The 23824-nt window shown below is 41.5% G+C and overlaps 2 protein-coding genes and 1 non-coding gene across 3 annotated transcripts; all 3 read left to right on the forward strand.

The window, feature by feature from the left end:
* Positions 1-8978: 8978 nt before the first annotated feature.
* On the forward strand, positions 8979-14081 carry LOC124702510 (probable apyrase 6; the record flags this gene model as incomplete). The annotated part of the gene is given in 8 exon segments (XM_047234655.1): positions 8979-9491; positions 10384-10496; positions 10804-10911; positions 11906-11948; positions 12496-12681; positions 13126-13223; positions 13309-13505; positions 13597-14081. Coding segments are annotated over 8 exon segments (1512 nt in total). The 3' UTR covers positions 13853-14081.
* Positions 14082-15083: 1002 nt separating this feature from the next.
* On the forward strand, positions 15084-15164 carry TRNAL-CAG. Its single transcript has one exon. It is a non-coding gene; the product is annotated as a tRNA-Leu (tRNA).
* Positions 15165-19832: 4668 nt separating this feature from the next.
* Positions 19833-20294, forward strand: LOC124700085. Its single transcript, XM_047232273.1, has one exon. It carries the CDS (start codon positions 19833-19835, stop codon positions 20292-20294), a length of 462 nt encoding a protein of 153 aa, XP_047088229.1.
* The last annotated feature ends 3530 nt before the right edge of the window (positions 20295-23824 follow it).

Raw genomic sequence — 23824 nt, forward strand, 5'->3', positions numbered from 1 at the left:
ATCCCGTTTAGGACCTGCGAACGCCACCCTACGTGCCACTGGATCCTCTCCCCCTTTGTAAGGCCTAACTATTGCAGATATTAAACTAATCCTTGTAGAACAAGGAGCAATCGTAACGGATCAGATCTACTAAATAATGATCAAGCGGGGTGCCGCCCCCACGCCTGAGATAAGCGTGAGGGCGGCTAGATATGCAAGGGTTGCACTACGTAAGCATGCTTAAACGAAGAACAATGCTAACCCTAACACATCTAATGATAACTACGTTGCTCGCCATCAAAAGCGCTTCAGTACGAGCAACGCATGAACAACGTGGGGCTTGTGCTGCCTAGATCGCAAGATGCGATCTAGGCAGCATGTCGCTTACCCGATAGAAACCCTCGAGACGAAGGAGTTGGCGATGCGCCGAGATTGGTTTGTTTTGGGGTTGAACGTGAGTTGTTGTTTATTCCATAAACCCTAGATACATATTTATAGTCCAGCGGACTCTCTAATGCGGGCGTGCACCAAACCGTGCACGAATAAGATTCTATCTCTAAACTAAGATACGATCTAATATGTTACAGATACACGGGCAATGAAGCCCAACTTGGTATAAAAGGCCGATTCACGTAATCCTCCATGTATACTTCCTTTAAGCCCATCTTGATTGCGGCCCACCTCTGACTCGGTTAAATTCTGGTGATAACAGTAGACGACGTAGGAAACACCGAGAATGCCAAGGGAGGTTTCTGAACTTGTGAGAGCTCAACAATCCATCCATGGTGAAAACCCTATATCGTAATAGGGTTTGGATCAAGTAGTATAGGAAGTTATAGGATAAATTAATTAGATCACATGGTATCGCGTAGTGATTAGAGTGTTTAGGCAAAAGTGGCGGTGGCAACAATTGGAAACGGCCGTGGCGGAGGCGAGCGCGTAGGCAACGCGGGCGCGAGAGCGTGCGAGGTTGAGAGAGAGGAAGGGGATGACTGACTGGGTCGACTCGGTCCACCTCTTGACCCATGCACCTGACATGTTGGCTGATGGCTACAAGTACACAAATTGGTTGTAGCTAGTTTCGAAATAAGAGTATCGAACCACGAGGAGCTGCTAGTAAAGATCTTAATGCCCCTTGTTGTAATTTATCTAGAATTACTTAAAGTTGTCTTAAATACCAAGTGAGGTGTTGTTTCGAAAGAGTTTTGTAGGACGGTTTTATAAAGTAAATAGCTTAAATAAAAGAGTGCAATTACGACTAAGGATTAAGTTTGAACTTTAATAAGGCTAAAATGTTCTCGGGTCTGTTGGTTCCACCTCTAGTATTAACTAAGAACAGAAACTAGATAATTCATATATTTTCTCTAGTTCTATGTGGGAAAGACTCGATGTTGGAATATGTATTTTATAACACATCCCTGAATAACCACTGTGATGACCTTCGGCAAGCCACCTATTGCTACATTACAATTAAGGGATTACCCCATGGTTATTTGTGAAGCATGGTGAGTCCTCTATTGTCCCCTCCTTCCATACAATAATGCACCACCCACGGTATGTCACTTACCGTCGTATACACTATCATACTTCCGAAGGTATTTCCCTCCCGTGAACCTTAGGCAAATGTTACATGGTCGAGTTCATGCAACATCACAAGAGAAAACTAACATACAACCATAGTGCAAAGCTATAAATCATCTTCATTCATATTATAATATTACTAGGGTTTCTCCATCTCCCCCAAGAATGAACTGAGCTACTCACACATGGAAACAATCAAGAACATCATCATAATCTTACGAATGGAATAAGGGTAATGGTGTGAATTCAAGTACAAACCCACAACAACAAAGGAGATTAAAATCTAATGAGATGAACGAAATGGAGATGGTGATGGTGTGCTGGGGTTGACAATGAAGGTGATGATGCCTTGTCCTCCAATGATCTCGGTAGCAACTTGGACGATGACCCTTCTTGTTCTTCCTTGAGATCTCTTCTGGGACGGTGTTTTGGTGTTTGTGGTCGTGTGTGTTCTTGGATCTCAGATCCGTCTATGGGAGGCGAGAGTATTTGACGAGGTTATCCTCATGACACGGCCTACGGGCGAACGGTACGGGCGGGCTCCTCCCGTACCGACGTTCGCTAAACCTTCCGGAAGTCATCATCACATCCTCCTTTCGCCCAGGTGTATAATTAAGTGCTTAAATGATTTTTTATCACGTCTAACATAAAATGATAGTTTTTATTGATATTTCATCATTGCCTTATTATTTTGAGATCAGGCGAAGACAAGCATAAAAGGGCGCGGTAGCGCGGTGAAATACAAAAAATCCTATTGCTACTCAATGATATCTTATTAATATAATGGTGTAAAAACATGCTAAAAACATACTCATCATTGGCCCCACCTGTCAACGGGACGATATTTTTGTCATTTCACCATTATACCGATCAAGATATAATTTTTTTTAGAAAAATAAAATATTTAGCTTTGATGAGAAAAATACAGGGAATCCAACTATGATAATTCTAACCCCATTAAAATTGTATTCATAGGATAAACTTTGAAAACCAATTAAGAGTGATGATTTTTAAAAATAATTCAGGGTATTTAGAATACCCTAAAAATAATAAAAATCATTTAAATCCCCCAATAAAGGGAAATATACTAGTAACCCAGCATGTCATAAATAACTTAAAAATCATTATAAGTGCAATGATGTTTTTCCTATTACGGAATTTTATATCAATAAATAATCACAAAACCCATAAAAGGGTAGAACGACAATTTCAACCTAAAATCCACACACATGCAGGGAATAATGAAATATCAACAGTGCATTGCAATTAGTTGCATTAATATCATCATTTGTACCTTCCACCTAGCATCATTTGGATGTTCCACCTACGGTGGAGTTTCTATTGTACTGACAACACCGTTAGGACTTAAACAACAAATGTAGGTAGTCATTCTGGCGTCGTATAGGTAGCGCTAACCAAATATATCGGAGTGGGACGAGAGAGTCACAAGTATCTTCTTCCTTCCGTACCTCCTCGGATACTTGGTTGGGCTGGTTCCTTGGTGGACCACAACAGGGTGGGAGCCCGTATCGCCCCCTTTCATGCTGCGGAATGACAACTATGATATCATAGAAGGGATGATAATAGAGCGTAGGTTTCTTAACTGAAACTCTTTACATTGGGTGGAGTGTGGGGGGTGCGGATAGGGACTCGGTATGATTCGACATACTTGGTGCGAGGCTCATACTATTGGAAGTGTGAAATAGGCAACAAGGCCAACGAAATTTGTGGGTAAAGTAGCGTAGCTCTTGAGAGTGTATACAACATGTCATAATACTCCTTGTTCTCGAAAGAACTATGATCGCGGCGGGAAAAAACTCCATGAAGTTCTCACAACCCGTGAAGGCTGACTAACAAAGTTTTAGAAGTCTAAAACTTACCTTTTCTAAAAACCGTTTTCAAAAACCACATCAGGCCTAGGATCCCCTGATCCACGGCTTTAGATAGATTATCGGACACACACCATAGAACTTCTTGAGTAGTGTATTACACAATCTACTACTTCTTAACCCTTGCTTAGGTTACCCGAAGACATAGTGGAGGCTGACGGAGGACTCGAGGACGAAGGCATCTGCATTGGTGGACAATATTAGGGTAGTATAGACATTATTGAAGAATTATTAGACACCAACAAGAAGTTATAAGCTAGACTAGTTGCTACGTTTCTCCAAGTACCATCGTTATTAAAAGATAGGCTATTTGCATTTGGATTTATTTGCAAATCCTTTTAGATCAAAAATGATCATGGATCTTCTTGTACTCTTATGTAATGTTTTAAAGTAGTAAACGAGTATTGGACCCACAATATTTTCGTTGTACCACTCCGAGGGGTGTAATATCATGAGTGTTATGTCAACAACTTGTACACTACAACATGCAGTGGTGTACTCGATCACTGGACTTGTGTTGTTAATAAACACCCAAAACCTAGTTAGGGAAGGAAATTCCTTTTCAAAAGTGTATCACGTTAGTTCGATGGTGTCACCCTTTGGTTGGTGGCAGCCGGTTTTTGGATTTGCTAGCAACAATCTGTGACATCCTGACCTAGGGCTCAATAGGATTGATATGGTATTCATACCAACAATTTGCAACTACTTTTTTGGGAAGCCATATCCAAAAAAACTCCGAGGTTAAGCGTGCTTGGCCTGGAGCAATTTGAGAATGGGTGACCGATCGGGAAGTTGATCCCGGGTGTGCACGAGTGAGGACAAAGTTCACTAGAAAGGGCTAGTCTAGAGATCCTAGAGAGCTTTCATGGGTAATAGGCTCGGCCGGGGGATGGTGAGGGTGTTACAAATCCTCCCCCGGCGCAGCGGTGGTGGTGCCTAGAAGCTGTATCCCACATGAATGAAATAGATGCAACGAAGACCGCCACTTGTAAGCATGTGTCCCTTGAGATTTACTCCATATTTTTTAGTTTTTATCTACGTGTATCTCCATTAGGGACTGTTATATCCCTAAGTTGTATTGTGCCTTAACATTGAATGCAAGGGTTGTACCGTTAAGAAAAAGATTGCTAGTGTGACTTGGTCTATTGCATTAAGGGCGATGGTTGCCATCAAGAGAGGCCCTCTTATCGAGAAGTACAGAGAAAATAAGGTTAGGTAGAGAAGGCGAGGTCCCAAGATGCCACCTAAGTAGGTGACCCTCTATGATGTTCAATACTTATAGCTCATGTGGAGGAAAGATGAAAACGTGAAAGATCGGGCTAAACTTACCTTTTTCAAAGAACATGAGTATGATATCATCAACGACACTTGTACGCTGATATTTATTATTAGTGCGAACTTGCGAAGTTACGACTTGAGATACAACCTATTTGCATGTGATGTTTTCCCCTCCCCCACCCCGCGGAAAATTATCGGAGATACCCATTATCAATTTTTTTTTGATGCATGGGAATAAATTTTAATTATCAGAGCCACCTCTAATCATATTATAGTTATTTTGATAATGTCATTTGAATAATAAGTATAAATAAAGCAACAAGCATAGAGCTGATATATTACACACCCAAATGTGTGTGATATTATTTCATCTTAGCAATTGCATGTTTAGTTGTTAACAAAAGTATATAAAAATGTTCAAGTAATTGATAGTAGTTTCTTTTTGCTCAGTGTGCTTAAATATCTGTGTATGAGAAAGTTGGTTTACGTTGATTATTTCTTACCCATGTACACATCAAATACAAATATGGGCTTCCGGATTGAATATGTGTGGTATAGGCCGGATTAGTTGTTTCCTAAGAATGAGGGCCAATTGCAATTAATGTGCAATTAATATGCAATATATATAAAATATTAACTGAATCACTCTAGAGAAATACCCTATGGATGTGCCTCATCTTGAAAAGATATGGACGAGTCAGATTTAAGATGTGGAAGCGCTCATGAACACCAAATAACTATATAACTTGTAGCGAGATTTGCATAGCATATAAGACATACAATCCAGAAATCCGCTTTGGAGCAGGGGCTATATGTAGCCCAATATTTTCTAAAAATTGAAAACTTGATTTTAAAGTTAAAAAATCGAAAAATACTTGCATGTACCCAATAATGTACACTACGAGCCCACAAAATTTCAACGCGGAATAGATTATATTGTAAACTTAGAAAAGCTTAGAAATCAGACAAATTTTAGAACTTTTGAATTTTTTTGCATTGTTCACCAAACCCAAATTTGCACGCTGGTCATTTTTTTGAGCCTAAAATATAAGATATTTCTTATTCAAAACTCACACAGCGGTAGAATACACTGTTGGCTACATGCAAGTATTTTTAGTGTTTTTTTTGAAAGTTTAAATTCGAGTTTTTGAAGTTTTGAAAACCAGGGTACCTCTAGCCCATGCTTCAAAAGGCTGCACTATTATACGTATTAAAATATATGCCACAAAAGTAACAATGTAGTGACAGAGAATGCCAAAAATGCAAAAATTAATCCTGGGTCCATGGAGCTTGATCGGTTAAATGAAAATAAAAATAGTTTTAAATCTAAAAAAATTCTTAAAATTTACATATAATATTGATGTATGCATTATTTATTGATATACTTTTCAGTTGTGTGCAACATATTTGTGTATCAAAACATATTTTAAAGTATATTTTCACATATTATGTAGAACACGTCTTGAACTGCTGGCAAAACCCACACCCGAGAAGACGAATTGTAGATTCTTTCCGTTCAAATAAATTGCACAACTGCACGTTCGAGAGGGAGCTGATGTTGTTTGTACGTAGACGCAGATGTAGCCCAAGTCCAAGCCAATATTCCAACGTGTTCTTTGCAAAATCTCCCGACATTAAACAGGAGGAAACACCGGGCGGTTAAATTCTAGTAATCCTGGACCTGGAGCGCTGCTGTCACAGGAAGATCGCGTGAATTAGTGCGCGCAAACCCACAGAAAGATTTGGTTCCAATTATAGGAGGCGCGCGTTAACGGGCAAAATCTTGGCAGCATCCCATTCGCACTTGCCGCATCTGGCCCAGGAGATCACGGCTGGAGGCATATATGGCAGACATGGAATTCCGTCGTGCGCGTATCGTGATCGATCGCTGCACCGTCAATGCTGAGATAACAGCTCACTTTCCCGATCAGGGCTGCATGCCGCCTCCGTTTAAATACCACAGCTTCCCCCTGCGTGCGTGGCGTTCCTATGTGTAGATTCAGGAGGAGGAGCGACCGATCTGCCATGGCGACTGGTGGCGGCGGGGAAGGGCTGGCGGGGAAGAAGAGGAAGTCCGCCGAGGCCGACGACATGCCGCCGGCGAGACGGGAGCCGAGGCGGGGGCTGGGCGTGGCGGCGCTGGAGAGTATCAGGGCGCAGCTCGAGACGGTGGAGAATTTCTACGTGTTCCCGTCCTTCTCGCCGCCGGCGCCACAGCCACCGCCATCGTCGCTATCTGCATCCGTGATGGTTCCCGGCGTGCGATTCAATACATACGTACGTAATCGGCCGGTTCACTGATATATTCGTTTACGCATGCATATGCACCTGCATTGGTCAGAATCTCAAATAAATATTTCCTGCATTAGTATTATCCATAGAGAACGATATTATCCTGTTGAAATCTGCGAGTGAACTAACCAGCTGGCCGGCGTACTTACATGCAGGTCGGAAATGGAGCCGCGCAAAGAGATTACTGCTATACTCAGTATTACGGCCCCCAGCATTACGGTCTGCCCAGCAGGTATACACACATATGGCTCGCTCCTAGTCGTAGCTTGATCAATCTACAGTATTAACCATCGTATGTTCGTCGCTGTGTATATCGATCAGCAGGTACCTGCAGCAGCTGCAGGCATCCAACGGCCACGCCCTGCCACGCCATCACAGAATCATCAGGCCGGGCAGAAGAATGACATCGCCATGGCGGCCCCTCTGCTGGACAAGAAGGATCACCGTCGTCCGCCGCCGCAGGCGCACGGCCAGACCAAGAGACCTCCGGTTGCGTTTGTGGACCTCGTCGACTCCGACGACGATGAACACAGCACCGAAGAAGAACTGGACCTCGAGCTCAGGCTCTAGTCCCTACAATTTAGAACACGATCTTTTTCATTTCCTGGTTATTTTGCCTTCACGTCCCGATTGAACCGGTGGATTCTTTTTCTTTTTTGCATAGAAGCTGCAGCTGTGGAGTAGTATTATGTACTAAACACCTGTCTCGATTGTTTTAAGGGAATACACGTCCAAGTTCTTATGTTTCAAAATAATAATTGAAGATCTAGTTCTGTTCTTAGTCAAACCACTTAAAAAGTTTGAATAAGTTTATAGAAAATATATCAATAACTGGAATATCAATTCAATTTTATTATATTTATCATACTAATATAGTTTTGAGAAATATAGATTTAACATTGTAGATACCGATGCATTTTCTGCTATTTTGGTTAAACTTAGAGAAATTTTATTTTACACAAGTCTGAAACTTCAATTATTTTAATACACATAGGCATATTGCCGATCGTTACATTTTGCAAAAAAGCCATCGCTTTTATTTGCTTATCAACCCGCACTCCACTCCACCCCACCCTATCGTCTTCAACCTGCAACCACACGCATAGGTCAAGAGGAGGAGATGGGTGCGACTAGGGATAGAAAATCCCAATCCTATCCTCAATCCTATCGCCTCCCCATGGATCTCGTTGGCTGCCGCCAATTTGGTGCCCGACGTCATTGACCAGAGGCGGGGGACGACTCCCCGTGGAGGAGGATGTTTTGCCGGAGCCTACAACGCCGGGGGCGTGGCCGAAGGTAGCGGGCGATCACGCACTCGAGGGGATGGTGGGGCCACGGGTGGCCACTGTCGACACAAAGCGGCAACAAGGGTCGCCGGCCCTCTGACGACGGCGCGGTCGGCGCTACAACAATGTTGGTCCATCGCCTCTTCCTCGATCCAGGCCTGGCCGAGGTCGTCGCCTGCCACCGCTGCGGGAGGCCGTGGCCACGTGGAGTTCCACCGGCTCCGGCAGCGCGAGGCGAGGGCACGTTGTGCTAGTGATGCCTTCCTGGTTGCCAGCGCGCGGTTGCCAGAGTAAGATTGAGCAACGAACATTTTTCTGATTTTTGTAGGGTCTAATTTTAAAATGTAATAGTATTAGACTTACAATACTTTTTTGTGATTGGAGGGGTAATTATTATTTTAAAATAGAGGGAACATGAGATTGTGTTAATATCTGAAATATGTTTACTCTGCTGATACACGTAACTAAGAGAGTACGTCTTCACCTGCTCCTCCGAGGCACAGGCTGTGCTATAAAGACGACACTCCCACGCAATTTCAAAAAGTAACAATGTAAACAACTAAATAAATAAATAAACCAACAAATAAAAGTCGTCGTCGCCACCTCTCTCGCCGTCGACGAGTCACGGCGGCGGCGTCGGCGACGGCCGGACACCCTGTCTGTCCGCGTCCCATCATGCCGGAACCCACCAAACCCGCCTCCCCCCGGCCACGCCGCGGCCGCTGCCGCCTCTGCGCCCTCTGCCTCGGCTCCGCCCTCCTCGCCATCGTCGTCTCCGCACTCGTCCACCTCCTCTCCTCCTCCCCAACGCATCCCGCCCCCTCCCCGCGCTTCTCCGTAATCATAGACGGCGGCAGCACCGGCAGCAGGGCCCACGTCTTCGCCACAGGGCCCGACGGCCGCCCGGATCTGGCGCGCTCCGTGGTGATGCGCGTCTCCCCGGGGCTCTCCTCCTTCGCCGCCGACACGGCCCGCGCCGGGGAATCGCTCCGACCGCTCTTGGAGTTCGCCAGGGAGAAGGTAGGGGGCGAGGGCGGCGCTGCGGCAACGGAGGTGCGGCTGATGGCCACCGCCGGGCTGAGGCTGCTGGAGGAGAGCGTCCAGGGGGCGATATTGGCGTCCTGCAGGGACGTGCTCCGGGCCTCCGGCTTCCGGTTCGAGGACTCATGGGCCAAGGTGATCCCAGGTACTGTCAATTTCTGCCCATTTTATTTTATACTGGAACAAAGTTATTTCGCTCTAGTTCCAGACTTCCAGTGGTGTGTGAGTGACTGAAATGAGCCATTACCAATCCGATGATGAATAGGAAATGTTGCATGATGAATTGGTGATATGATTTCCCCCAGATGCGATGACACCACCAATTGTTGTTTGCTCAGTTCGGAAATGACCTGTTTAAGTTTCTTGTGGATATGCAGTTTGATGTGGTACATTTGTTGCCTTCGTACCCGAGTTGTGGATAACTTTAGTGTTGAGTCTTCTTTTCTGTTACGAGATCGATGTATCCTTTGGTTCCAAAACCTTTTTTTTTTTGCTTTAGTAAGAGCATCTCCAATAGTTTATTTCATAGTAACTTGTTACTTAAGAAGAGAGAAATCCAAAACTTATGCAAAGAAACAAGCTCTACAGATATTCGTTCCTTCGCCTCCTTACTAAGACAATAAATTAGAGTACATCTGTGATTAATGATGATTGGACTTTAACATTTTAAAGAAAACAAGTAAGCCTATAACAACATGATCATTTAACTGGGGACATGATCATTTCTTCCCCAATAAACGGCTTTACTCTCTCTCGTCCCATTTTCTCCTTTACGTCACCACAATGCTGAGTGGTAAACCCCTAAGAAGTTGCTGTGATTTACTGTTGGAGATGCTCTAAGATAACATCAATAACTGAGAAAATCAGGGGAGAAGAAAAACATTGATTAACTGATATAAATAATGTGACATTGGTGAACTGTGAATCAGTTGGTGTCTGCTGGGGGAACGGGTATGATGGATATATATGTTTTACTGTGTCATTACCTGGAATATTGTCAAGTTGGGTTCTTACTTTTGCTGGTACATTTCTTATAGGTTCTGACGAAGGTGTCTATGCTTGGGTTGCGGCAAACTATGCTCTGGGTACACTTGGAGGGGATCCTCACAAAACGATTGGAATAATTGAACTTGGGGGTGCTTCAGCTCAGGTTCTCTGATGAACACATACACTGTTTTTGTTTTCCTTTGCCCTCATGTGTTAGACTTGTTTAATTTAACCATGACGCATGCTAATACGATAATAATATTGTAGATGTACCTAACATCAGAAAAGATTCACTTTGTCACTTACTTAATACGGTGATTTGCTAATAACGGTAATGGCGAAAATGGCTTCAATAATGGTCGATGACGAAGAGCCAAGTTCAATATATGTGCACATAATGGGTTTATGTTCTGGTTGTATTCCAAGAAATTGCAGTCTCCTGCTAATGTAATTCCTGCTGTTTGTTTCAGCTGACTTTTGTTTCTGATGAAGTACTTCCTCCGGAACTATCAACTAATTTTACCTTTGGTGAAACAGCATATACTCTTTATACCAACAGCTTTCTTAACTTTGGACAGGTGAGTCATTTCTTATTTGCAATACTTGAATCATCTATGGTTAATCTTGTTAGAGTGAATTTAGTTTCCAGGTGTCCACATGTCACCGTTCACTGTGTGATTCTGAGATCCGTGTGAACAGTAATCAAACAGAAAAACAATAGTTTATTATTGTCACTCATAACTACCAGGTCTTTTTTCATATCTGGACCATAGTTGAATGCTCCCAAACATCATCAAATATCACTCACAGATGCATTAATCTTCTCATAGGTCATAAGTAACTAAAGTTTCAAAAACCTTTTTCAGGTACATTGTTATTAAGCTTGATTTTTTTTCTTGAACATGCATCTAAATTATTGTCATTTTGCATTAGAAAAACACCAAGAAGGCGCAAAGTACAACGTGGAAAGTGTGGCTGTGAGTCTGTGACCAAAAACCAAACAACTGTACAGAGGACAAGAAATAAAGCTAGAGAACTGTAGCTATCCTAACAAAACGGCAAGAAAAATGAAGAAGATTAAAAACTAGGGTAAACTACAGTCTACACAGATGTCAGTAGGATGAGCAAGTCATGACAGCTTCCTGGCCCCTTGCTCGAGCCAGTTGCCAAATCGCTGCGTTGCTAAGGTTGAAGTATCAAAAGGCAGTTTCGTTTTTTTTTCATAAGTCTCAAGTTTTCAAGATAATGTTTGCAGTGTCGGTTGTAGAAGAAACATCTATGACAATATGTGCCAGACCATTTGGTTAGATATATAAAGAGATTGTGTGCTGCATGCTTCATGCTGTTATTTGTGTCTTAATTAATTCACCTGCCCAAAATGTTATGATTTTTTTTTTCTTATTTCTCTTTTATGCTAATGGTGATCATTTGATGCGTATGCACAACCCATATCCCAATAGAGATCTTCAATAAATGGATGGCAGGACCCTGGACACTAATGTATTTCTGATCTTGTGATATTGTGCAATAGATTTAGATTTGACAGTCTGATTTAATCACTTATTTTCACAGAATGCAGCGCAAGACTCATTCCTTGAAATAGTGAGGTCAAGAGGTATTTATACTTTCTTTTCCTTTCAACATTGAAACAGTCAATCTAGACATTTTCCACCCCCTCCATAATAACTGGGCAATGCAGTATCTGATGTATATGGAAACAGGAAGTCCCTGGAAATTAATCCTGTAAATAGGAATATTAATTACAGAACCCTTGGTCCCTAGAATGCCAATAACTAAGACTTACTGTAGCTAAGATTTGCTACCAAGTTACAGACCCATGATTTTAGTTCAAGGCGAAAGTTCATCAAAGGTGTTCTATCCTTTTTTATTTCATCTTTCCTATGTGTAAGAAATACATTAATGTATGCCAATAACTAATACTTTGTAGCAAGGATTTGCTACCAAGTTACAAATGTCGCAGGATTTTAGTTCAAGGTGAAAGTTTGTTGAAGGTGTTCTATCCTTTTTTATTTTATCTTTCCTATGTGTAAGAAATCAGAGGGAAATAACAAACATTTTTTAATTCCTTTGGTCAGCCTTACAAGAAATATAAATACAGTACTCTCCTGCAAGTACAAATACTGAATAGTGTTTGACTGCAGGATCTTCCAAAAATGGTACGCTTGTTGATCCATGTGCTCCTAAAGGATATTCTCACAAAAGAAGAGTAACGGTGAAGACAAGCGGTGCTTCACGGTCAAATTTAGAGAATCAATATATTGATAATGGAAGCGGAAACTTTAAAGAATGTAGATCTTCTTCATTAATGATAATGCAAGAAGGAAAGGGTAAGAAATGCATGAGGACACTTTGATCCCTTTTTCTTTATTAGTGTATATGTTTATTTAGTTATATATACATTTCCTGCTCTTCACTATTCCTTTGCTTATAGTACCGCCAGTGTCTATGTGCACACTTAGAAGATAGAAGTTTAGCACGCATGATGAATTGAAAGTTATAACTGAGAATAAGAGGATTTCTCTGTAACTGATTGATGTCAAGATAAATGGGGTGGAGATTCTTTGCTGCATTAGCCTAATATCTTCTGTAAATCTTAGCACTTTGAATACTTCACTGAGCTTATTCTTTATCCTTACTTAAGAAACTTGGTTAAACCTGCTCGGTTTGTAGTTAGTACCACTTTTATTGGAAAGTCAGAGTTTGCCTGCTGGGTATTTGTATTCTATAGGTGTATCCACCTGTATACCTTAAACTTTTGTGTCTAAATGCAGAAAACTGCCAGTATCAGCAATGCCACTTGGGATCTACTTTTGTACCTGAGCTACGTGGACATTTCCTGGCAACTGAAAATTTCTACTTTACATCAAAGGTCCACAGCATGTTCTCCTCTTCCATACCTTGCACATACCACCCTTTTCTTAGGACACTTCTGACCCATATACATTCTCTTCCAGTTCTTTGGACTAGAGCAGTCTTCATCACTATCTGATTTTACGCTTGCTGGAGAGCAAGTTTGCAACAAGGACTTGTCAACACTGAGACAAGAATATCTCAATCATTCAGATGAAGATTTCTCACGGTATTGCTTCTCATCAGCGTACATTGTAGCTCTACTTCACGACGGTCTTGGTGTACCACTGGATGACAAGAGGCAAGCATATCAGAACGCAATCATTCTTCTCCAGTGAAATTTACCCTTGACTAATCTTATACGCCTTCTACTTACAATTTTCTCTGAGCAGGATCGAGTATTCAAATCAGGTAGGAGACACTCAGGTTGAATGGGCCCTAGGAGCGTTCATTACGAACACGAGAAGTACAATTCTAGGGCCGTCAGGTGCCCCTGCAAGAAGGGTACATAGCCATATACCCCTGCTTGTTGTGCTGGGAGGATTGTTTGCTTGCGGAGTATTTTTGGTGTTGAGATGGAAGAAGCCCAAGACAAAGATTATATATGATCTAGAGAAAGGCAGATACATTATAACACGCATCAGCTGATGCTGGCTTTTGTGCAGAGGAGCCATAAATATAGTAGTATTGGACAGGAATAGATGTTGTTTTGTACCAGAATGTACGAGTTCCATTCTTTGTATTCTTGCTCTTAGGTAAGAGAGCTGGGTGGTGGGTAGCAGACCTGTATGTAGCATGTGTAGGAACACTTGTAGAACAATTTTTTATTTATTAACCATATCTGCTTGATAATTAAGTAAACATCGATCTTCGTTCACACTGTGATCTTGTTAATTTTGCGTCCATCTTGTACATGAGTAAGGCTGGTGCCAATGCATAGCCTCACTCTCACCCGCCACGTTAGCTTTTTTTCTCACTCTCACCCCACGGTGCCAGTGCACGGGCTATAGTGCCAGCTTTTACTTCTCTCTTCTTCACATCAGCTTTTCTCTCTCCTTGACATCAGCATTTCTTTTTCAGATTACAACATTAAAAATAATGCAAGAAAATTATTTTATTGAACTAAAATTGTTACCGATTACATCATAAAAAAAATTACATAAAAATTTGAAAAGATTACATAAAAATTTGAAAAAATTACATAATCTAGGCATTAGCCCACACATGCTCAATCAAATCATGCTGGAGCTGTGTATACATCGGTGAGTCCCTCATATCACCCTCCATTCCGTCGCTCGAACTGCTGCTAGACGAAGACATGGCGTTGAGAGGAGTGGAAATGGAGAATGGAGGAGATGAAGTGAGGTGTGGAATGAGTGAAACCATATAGGGGTATTTATAGGGGGTTTTTGAACCAGCAACGGCTACCCCAACGGCTAGCTGAGGTGGACCAATCAGATCGCGCCACCTCAGCCCCTCCCTCTCGCCCCGCCTATCGCCCGCTCCCGCCAACGCGGCACCCGCGCTGGCCTCTCGCCCCGACGCCGCCGCTACCGCCCGTCCTCACGCCTGCGTTGGCACCAGCCTAAGGAAGTGATTGTATAGCTTCCATGCCCCCACTACCTAACCTGCTCGTGCTCTTGGCGCATTGGTTGTCTGCTACCGTGATGCACGTTGTATGGTACTGTCCTCATGTCACCACTAGCAACTTTGTACATGTTGCTGGGGGAAGTGATGCTCCAATGGCAATTTGGCATAGGTAGCCTCACGACACACGATGGTCGACGATGAGTAGGTGACGAAGAGCCAAAGAGAATGAATCTAGTAGCTTTCCCAACAGAGAATCTTTAAGTAGCATATGTTCCTTTATTGGACATAAGTCAAGATGGCCGAGTTGGTCTAAGGCGCCAGTTTCAGGTACTGGTCCGAAAGGGCGTGGGTTCAAATCCCACTCTTGACATTATTATTTTTATATATAAAGCACTCTGTTTATCACTCGCAACATCCTTCTTTTGCCGTGTGTTCAAATCCCGACACAAGTTTTTGAATTCCACTCAGTTTGGCATCGCCATTCCCATTCGTTTGGGAGGCTCACAGCTAACTAACGTTGGCAGCAATATAATTCCTACCTTGAGTGCACAAGATCCCAAAGAAAATACCAACAACAAAAACGTTTTGTTATTCACTCTTGACATTATTATTTTTTATGTATAAACCACTCTGTTTATCACTCGCAACATCTTTCTTTTGCCGCGTGTTCAAATCCCGACATAAGTTTTTCAATTCCACTCAGTTTGGCATCGCCATACCCCTTCGTTTGGGAGGCTCACAGCTAACTAACGTTGGCAGCAATATAATTCCTACCTTGAGTGCACAAGATCCCAAAGAAAATACCAACAACAAAAACGTTTTGTTATTCCATGGAATAGATCCTTTTTTAAATGTTTGATTTCATTTCATATATTTATGTTTATGTTTATGCCAAATGATGTGCATGTGCATAAACCACTCTGTTTATCACTCGCAATATCCTTTTTTTTGGCATGTGTTCAAATGAAGAAGTAAATATTATAGCACATTGAAATCGGCTGCTAAAATTTGATTCAGGTACTGGTCCGAAAGGGCGTGGGTTCAAAACTTCAAATCCCACTCTTGACATTATTATTTTTATATATAAACCACTCTGTTTATCACTCGCAACATCCTTCTTTTGCCACGTGTTCAAATCCCGACATAAGTTTTTGAATTCCACTCAGTTTGGCATCGCCATACCCGTTCGTTTGGGAGGCTCACAGCTAACTAACGTTGGCAGCAATGTAATTCCTACCTTGAGTGCACAAGATCCCAAAGAAAATACCAACAACAAAAACGTTTTGTTATTCCATGGAATAGATCTTTTTTTAAATGTTTGATTTCATTTCATATATCTATGTTTATGCCAAATGAAGTGCATGTGCATAAACCACTCCGTTTATCACTCGCAATATCCTTTTTTTTTTGGCATGTGTTCAAATGAAGAAGTAAATATTATAGCACATTGAAATCGGCTGCTAAAATTTGATTCGTCACAGTCAGACTATCATCTATGTGTTAGGATGATCTCCCGCATGTCCGAGCCCAACGGCTCGATGTGGACCTTGTCTGCGTCCTGATCGGGGGCGCCCAACCGTATACTGGTTGGTGCCCTGTCACCGCGCTATATAGATAGGTGGGGGCCGGACGCACGCGGTACGAGGTTGACCGAGGCGCTGCTCGCCCCACCGAAACCTCCCTACCGATTTAGGGTTAGCGCGTGTCGACGGGAAGCTCCACCACCGCCGCCTCTGCATCACTCACGCCACCGCCATCGCCACCATGACGACGCTGTCAGGATCCTCCTCGCAGGAAGGAGGCAACCCCTCTCTCTGTCTCTCTCTCTCCCTCTCGATCTCTCTCTCTCTCTGGTGCGCAGAACACACACACATAGATAGCACATACCATGCATAGGATCTACCCTAGTCAATTCCTACTCTTTTTTTTTTGAGAAACACAGTACAAACGCAGGCGCTCACATACACGCGCATACACTCACCCCTATGAACGCACACACGCACACCCTACCCCTATGAGCACCTCCGGAAGACCGAGCCGGCGGATTGGATCTTGAAATTGACGAAGTCACCACAGGCGCCTCGCTGTCGACATAGATAGCACATACCATGCATAGGATCTACCCTAGTCAATTCCTACTCTAACACTATGAATATGCAAACTATGACGTGCATGTAGTTCAAATTTAACATACTTTATATGAAATCGGCAGAAAAGTCGTTTAAGTGGGGGAAAAGTAGCTAGATAGTTTGGATATTCATACAAAGTTAGGAATTCTCCATTAAGTGCGTTCTAGTTTGATTGAAAGTTGTTTGCGTCATTCACAAACTTTTGGCCATTAGAAATGCAAAATGTCTTTTATCCAAAAAAAATTAAAAACTCACTTTGGCAACATTGTTTGTCATGCCAAGACGAACACTTAACATGGTCATACTATCACAAACTATGTCTGTCATATGGCCATGAACATTTGGCTTGAAAGTCATAAATGCTCATAGATGATAATTAATCCATTTTTACGAAACATGTCAAAATCCATATATATCATTTTTTCCTTGTCATTTCTTGATTTTTTATTTTTTCGGTAGTTTTCAAAATGTGGTAAAATTGCCAGGATGACCATTCATACCAAGGGGTTGAATCTTGCTATAATATCATTTGACCTCCCGTGCAACGGGTACTCATGTATCAAAAATGATTTTGGAAGAAAAAATAGAGCAAACCGTCACATATCTACATTTTAAATTGGGCCTACTTATTTTTGAAATTGGCATAAAATTTAAATCTGAAAAAAGTAGCTGGAAAGCTTGGAAATTCATAAAAGTTGGGACTTCTCTATTAAATGTGGTCCATGAGTGAAAATTTGAGTGGTTCCATTTGCACCATTTTCTTTGCACTTGATTCACAAAAAAGCCCCAACTTTCGGCTCCAGGAAAATAATGTTTTTATGTAAAAAATAGAAATTCCCTCTAGAAACATTGTTTGTCGTTTCAAGATGCATACTTGTGCCAAATATGGGAACATTATCACAAACTATGCCATGAATATGGTCATTTGAATGTGAAGTCAAGAATCTTCATAGATGATAGTCTGTTTTGTGAAGTTTTGTTTCTTACACAATATGTACAAACCCATAATTTTTCCTTTCAAATACTACACATAAAAGGACCAAACGAGCAACTGTTACATTTTCGTGATATTTTATTTTCTTCTATGGTTTTCAAATTGTGGTCCAAATTGCTATCATGACCATTCGTACCAAGGGGTTGAATCTTGCCAAACTCTCATTGAATCTCCCGTGTGATGACTACGTGTGTTCCTAAAAATGAGCTTTGAAAGAAATTAGAGCAAACTATCACGTACTTGTATTTCGACCAAATTTGATCTACTTTCTATGAAATTGTCGAAAATTCATCTAAATGAGAAAAAAGCTAGAAAGATTGAAAATTCGTAAAATTCAGGAATTGCCCATTAAATCTGGTTCAGAGAAAATTGGAGAGTGCCATTTTGTACCATATTATTTGCATTTGATTAACAAAAATCTCCACTTTTAACACTCAGAAAGTAGAAAACAATTATTTTTATGTAAAAAAATTTAGAACTTCCTTTGGCAACATTATTTGTCATGCAAAAATGCATACATTGTTGTTTTTTACCTATTTGCCGAGCGCATACACTCGGCACACCACGAATATGCTAAGCCCATTTATTTGCTGAATTTGTCGTGCCGCAGCATATGAGTCTATATGCCGAGAGCCCCGGTAAATGTACTGTATGCTCGGCAATTGAGCTGTTTCCCATAGTGTTGTATTGTTGGATGAAGTCACATTTTTTGTTCTTGATATATTTTGCGTTCTTGTTTTCACCTTCAGGCATAGCTTTACTAGTACTAGCTAGCTATCTTCTCGATCGTGATCAGACCATTGTAGCAAGTAGTATCATCTCAGAAAAGAAAGCTACACGTAACTAATAGTCATGCATTTTTTTCCATGGTAAAAAGAGATGGAGAGACGCACATCGGTACATACAAGCATATATAGCAAAACCTACTTCACCTTTGTGTTACCATCATGTCTACCAGAGCCCAAAGATGTCTATTGCTGGCCAATGGGGTGCAATGGCTTGAGCCTCCAGACATTGCATGGCAGTGCGAAAGAAAGAAAGAAGCATGCGTTGACGAAAGATATATTCGGCCGCGCCTGCTTGAAGTTGAATGCACATATATATGGTGACATGACGTGATTGACGCGATGTGTTGCAGTTGCAGCACTCAGACATGAATGAATACTTGTATGACACCTAGAACAATAACAGTTGATTCCTTGTGTAGTTGTGTAAATACAAAGATGAAGGGATAAAAAGAAGATGCTATAGTTGCGGTCAAACTCAAGGGCAGCAAACAGAGGGCAAAGGCCGCGTACGCTTTCGGAGCAACGGGAACGTCTTTTGCTTCTTTGGCCATGTAGGCATTCAGCTATCTATCTAGGTGTACTAGCTAGCTGGAGTGAGCCAGAAGCAAAACTACATAATACTACAGTGCCTTGATGCAAATATATGCTACATATAAACACTTGCAAGTACTTCTATCCTCTTTGGGGTGCACATTGTGTCTTGTCGTGGGGAAAAGCAGGGTGCAGACGTTGCAAATACATGTCACATAGTCTTCCCTTAAACGGAGAGCATTGTTCTGACGGTATCTCATCTGCAACATCACCACTATCCCAACAATATACCTTTGACTCCGCGTGCACTTGGTCACCTCTATCTGTCCATCATATCTGCCCAAGCCCAACAATAACAACTACAAAAACGAGCTACCTAGCAAGATGCTTTAACTACAAGTTTGTATTTGCATGAGTGGCCGCGTGAATCGATGATACAGTGTGTGTGCTTGTGTGAGAGAAAAACAAGGGTCTAAGTGTACAGGTCCAGTGGGCTAGGGTAGCATATATACTACCAGCATGCTCACTCCCAAGCCACACTCGCTACACCACCACATCAGTCACACACTCACACGACACAAGTAGTTGATCAGTCCATGGAGAACAGAGGCGCGAGAGGAGACCATGGCCGCCTCAACCTCGACCACCACCAGCTGCTGCTGCGGCCGGCGGCAGCGTGGAGCTTCTCCGCCGGCGGCGGCGTGCCGTGGCCGGTGGCCGCGCAGAGGTCGTCGTCGTCGTACACGTGCGGGTACTGCAAGAGGGAGTTCCGGTCGGCGCAGGCGCTAGGGGGGCACATGAACGTCCACCGCAGGGAGAGGGCGAGGCTCCGGCACTACTACTCCCACAGGCTTCCCAACCTCAATCTTTTGCCGCCGCTGTACTGCTGCACCAGCAACACGACGCCGACCCCGCCGGCCGTATACAGCTTCTTCTCCACGACGGCGGCCGAGGTGGCGACGAAGCCTGCTGCATTAGAGGTGAACTTGGAGCTTGATGTTGGAGAAGGGTTCGGTGATGCAGGTTTGGATCTTGAGCTCAGGCTTGGTTGCTCTTGACTCCTCACATTGTCATCCATAGCAAACTAGCTGTGTGTAAAACCGTGGAAGCGTGTTGCACTCTTGCTAGAGTTAACATTGGGTTTCAAGCTAGATGTACTAGCTAGTAATGCTATTCGCAAAAAAAGGCAGTAATGAAGTACTGATGTTGCCAGCTACAACATATATATGTAATCTGCTCTTCTCATGTTTTAGTTATATGTATCTTCAATTACTTTGGAGAAAGATTTGTTCAAGCACTAGGACACTTGTAACTTCTAGTGCTCTACGGAGTAGCTGGGTAGCTACCTTAGCTTCTTAGCTAGTTAGCACTTAGTAATTGATTAATTGTCCTAGGAGGGTGGGATTGCATCAGTTACAGGTTATAAACTTATATGCAGTAATTCCCTAGGAACCCTTTTTTTCCCTTTTTGTGTTGCATGTTTGTCTTGTCAAAACACTCCTCCTTAATTAATGAATGGTGGCAAATCTTTTGCCACCCCTTTTAATTTTTTTTTTCCATTACTAGTGCTTATGTTTGGACCAGCTTGTTTAACATTCTTCAAAATTTCATCAAGTTAATCTGCATAACATGTACATTTACCACTAGACTTTAATTGCGTGTTGGATATGTATATGCCTTCTCGCAAATATAGGGGGATATGTAAATCGTTTGTGATATTTTACATAGAGAATACTCTATAAATGTGTGCTTATGAAAATGAACAGGATATTTTACATCGTTTATGAAAATAAAGAGGATGTTTTACATAGATAGTACTCTCTATATAAAATGTATGTTTTCCAAGGTTTTTATGGACACATGTTCAATACTAATTCGTCTGTCTGGCCGTCTGGGCTGCTATCCCTCGCTCATTTAGACGTGATCTCTACTATTATCTCTGGTCATGCTACATGTGGGCTGTATTGGCCCACCAGCAGATAAACTCATCCGCTTACATGCTAGCCTTATGCAAACACTCTCCAAAGGTCATCCAAAAAGTATAAAAAAACTGAGTACCTAAACACTATCATCAGCTTGAGAATAAAAAAGGAAGACTTCCGCCCAGAAAAAAAATGTTTCTGAATCAAAACGAAGTTGCGCCAATGCAAGGTGTTTTTCATAAAATGGAAACACTATTTTTTTCAAAAGGTATTTTTGCAAAATCGTACGCATAAGGTGTTTCCCACAAAATGATATTGATGATTGTTCCAAAGGTTTTTATGCAAAATGTATGTAGGTATTTATCTTGTTAATTCAATACTTAGCAGTACACTAGTTAATCCCACTCAATTGTAGCATATCCTTTGAGACCCCTTTCCACTCATTTTAGAAAACAAAAAAAAAATTAGTACTCCCACCGGCCCAATTTAATTGGCCTGGGCCGGAGGAAGTAGGAAGCATATATGAAGAAAGAATTGATGAAGCAAATTAACCAGAGATAAACAAAAAAGAGGAAGAAACACAGCTTCAACATCCGGAGAGATCTGCTCATCTGTTACATGATCTTGTTGTTGAGGATATATTAACTGTAAAAAGATATCCCAAAGTTTCTTAACAAAAATGTCATATGTATATAGTGTAATCAATGGTTCCATATCATTTTACACTATGTGTATAGTAAGAAGGTTGGCGCGGATATACGTCACGCCCTTAGTTGCTAGATCGGTGGTTAAAATATTATAGAAACAATACAATATTTGTGTTATTAAAGTACAAAAGTGCTGGTGTGGAAGCTCCGTTCAAGTAACATAGTAGTGCTACTGCACGGTTAAATTTTTTTCCAGCGCCCGTAGGTGATCGTGAAGAGATAAAAAATAAGGTTAGTGAGAATTAAGTCACAAGATGATCATAGGGAGATGGAAAAATAGGGTAGTATACCAGTAGCACCGCACCGTAGTTGTGGTGCTCGGAGCGACGATGATGTGCCCCGGTTGAAAAATGTTATGGACAACAGAGCAAGTTTTTCCCGAAGATACCATAGAGAAGGCAGTAGTATTTTGATGACTTAAATAGGCTGAAGATGGTGAAGTATTTTTGTTTCCGGGTCGCCACAACAGAAGATTGTAGTATTTTCCATGTATGACAAATGCAATGGATAATGGTGTAACCGTGTAAGTATTTTTTTTTCTGAAGCCAACATAGAAAAAGGAAGTAGTATTTTCTCCATGTAAAGGAGGCAACAGGCGGCGCAGTACATTTCTCTGATGGTACCATAGACAAACACAGTAATATGTTTTCACATAAAAGAGGTGGTGAATACTGGAGTATTTTTTTTTCCTAACTCAATGTAGTAGAAAGCAATATATGTGTTCCCCAAAAAAGTATTTTTTTAAAGTATGCATCAGTATTTTTCTGGATAAAGAACTATGATAAATTATTACTGAAGTAGAGATGCGGAAGAACCAATGCTAGAGAATTTCTGTTTGTGCTGTATTGAAGAAATATTATTGGGGCATTTACCACCGAAGAATTATACACCATCGAGGAATTAATTTTGGGTACTTACATACGACCTATTGTGTGTCGTTGAAAAATATCTATTAATTAATTACCGTAAACGAATTTCGCGGCCTCAAAGAGTTAACGTTGGAAAATTATTCCTGAAACGGAATATTTTCACTGACAAATTAGTTTCAAATTTTTGCCAAAGTCGAGGATTTCTACTTATAAATGTAGATTTTCACTAACAAATTACTATTCAATTGTTTTATTTTGCCTAACATGAGGATTTCTAAAGATTACTATAGGGGATTATTAAGAAAAACACTCGAAAAATAATATAAACATTTGGTCAAAAAATGTAAAAAATGTGGGCCCAAGACATTTTTCATGATCGGGCACTGTTTATCCGCACATGATCATTGCGTGGATGGCTGAGGAGCCTCCATTTCCTTGCTGATTTTTTATATATTTTTTTCGAACGTCCGTAGGTGATCGTGAAGTGATGAAAATAAGGGTAGTAAGAATAAAATGCATCAAATGATTGTAAGGCGATGGGAACAAAATATGTTAGTATACCAGTAGCACTGAGAAACTGTAGTGGCCGAAGCAGTGACAATGGGCCACGATTGAAAAATGTGATGGATGATGGAGTTAGTTTTTCCGGAGATAATGTGGAGAAGGTAGTAGTATTTTCGACGACTAAATGAGGGGGTTGATGGTGAAGTATTTTTGTTTCCAGGATTGCTACAAAAGAATATGGTATTATTTTCTCTGGCTGGCATATGCGGTGGATAATGGTGTAATATATTTTCCTGAAACCACCATAGAAGAAGGCAACAATATTTTCCCCAGGACCCACAAATTTTCTCTCATACAAATTGGATCCAAGCAAGTACTTAAGAAGGGGTACATAATATGCATCTACTTATACATCTCAGAAAAATAGGATTTCAATCTCAAATATCAACTCATAAAAAAACCCACCACAATGGGGTTACATAGATGAGCATAATCATGTTGGGCAGCTCATATGGTGCTAATACAATGATAGAACAAGAGAGAGATAGAACAAGCTACTGCCACAAACTCATAGTTCGGAGGTGGA

The sequence above is a fragment of the Lolium rigidum genome, chromosome 3, assembly GCF_022539505.1.
Source record: "Lolium rigidum isolate FL_2022 chromosome 3, APGP_CSIRO_Lrig_0.1, whole genome shotgun sequence".
Taxonomy (NCBI): Eukaryota; Viridiplantae; Streptophyta; class Magnoliopsida; order Poales; family Poaceae; genus Lolium; species Lolium rigidum.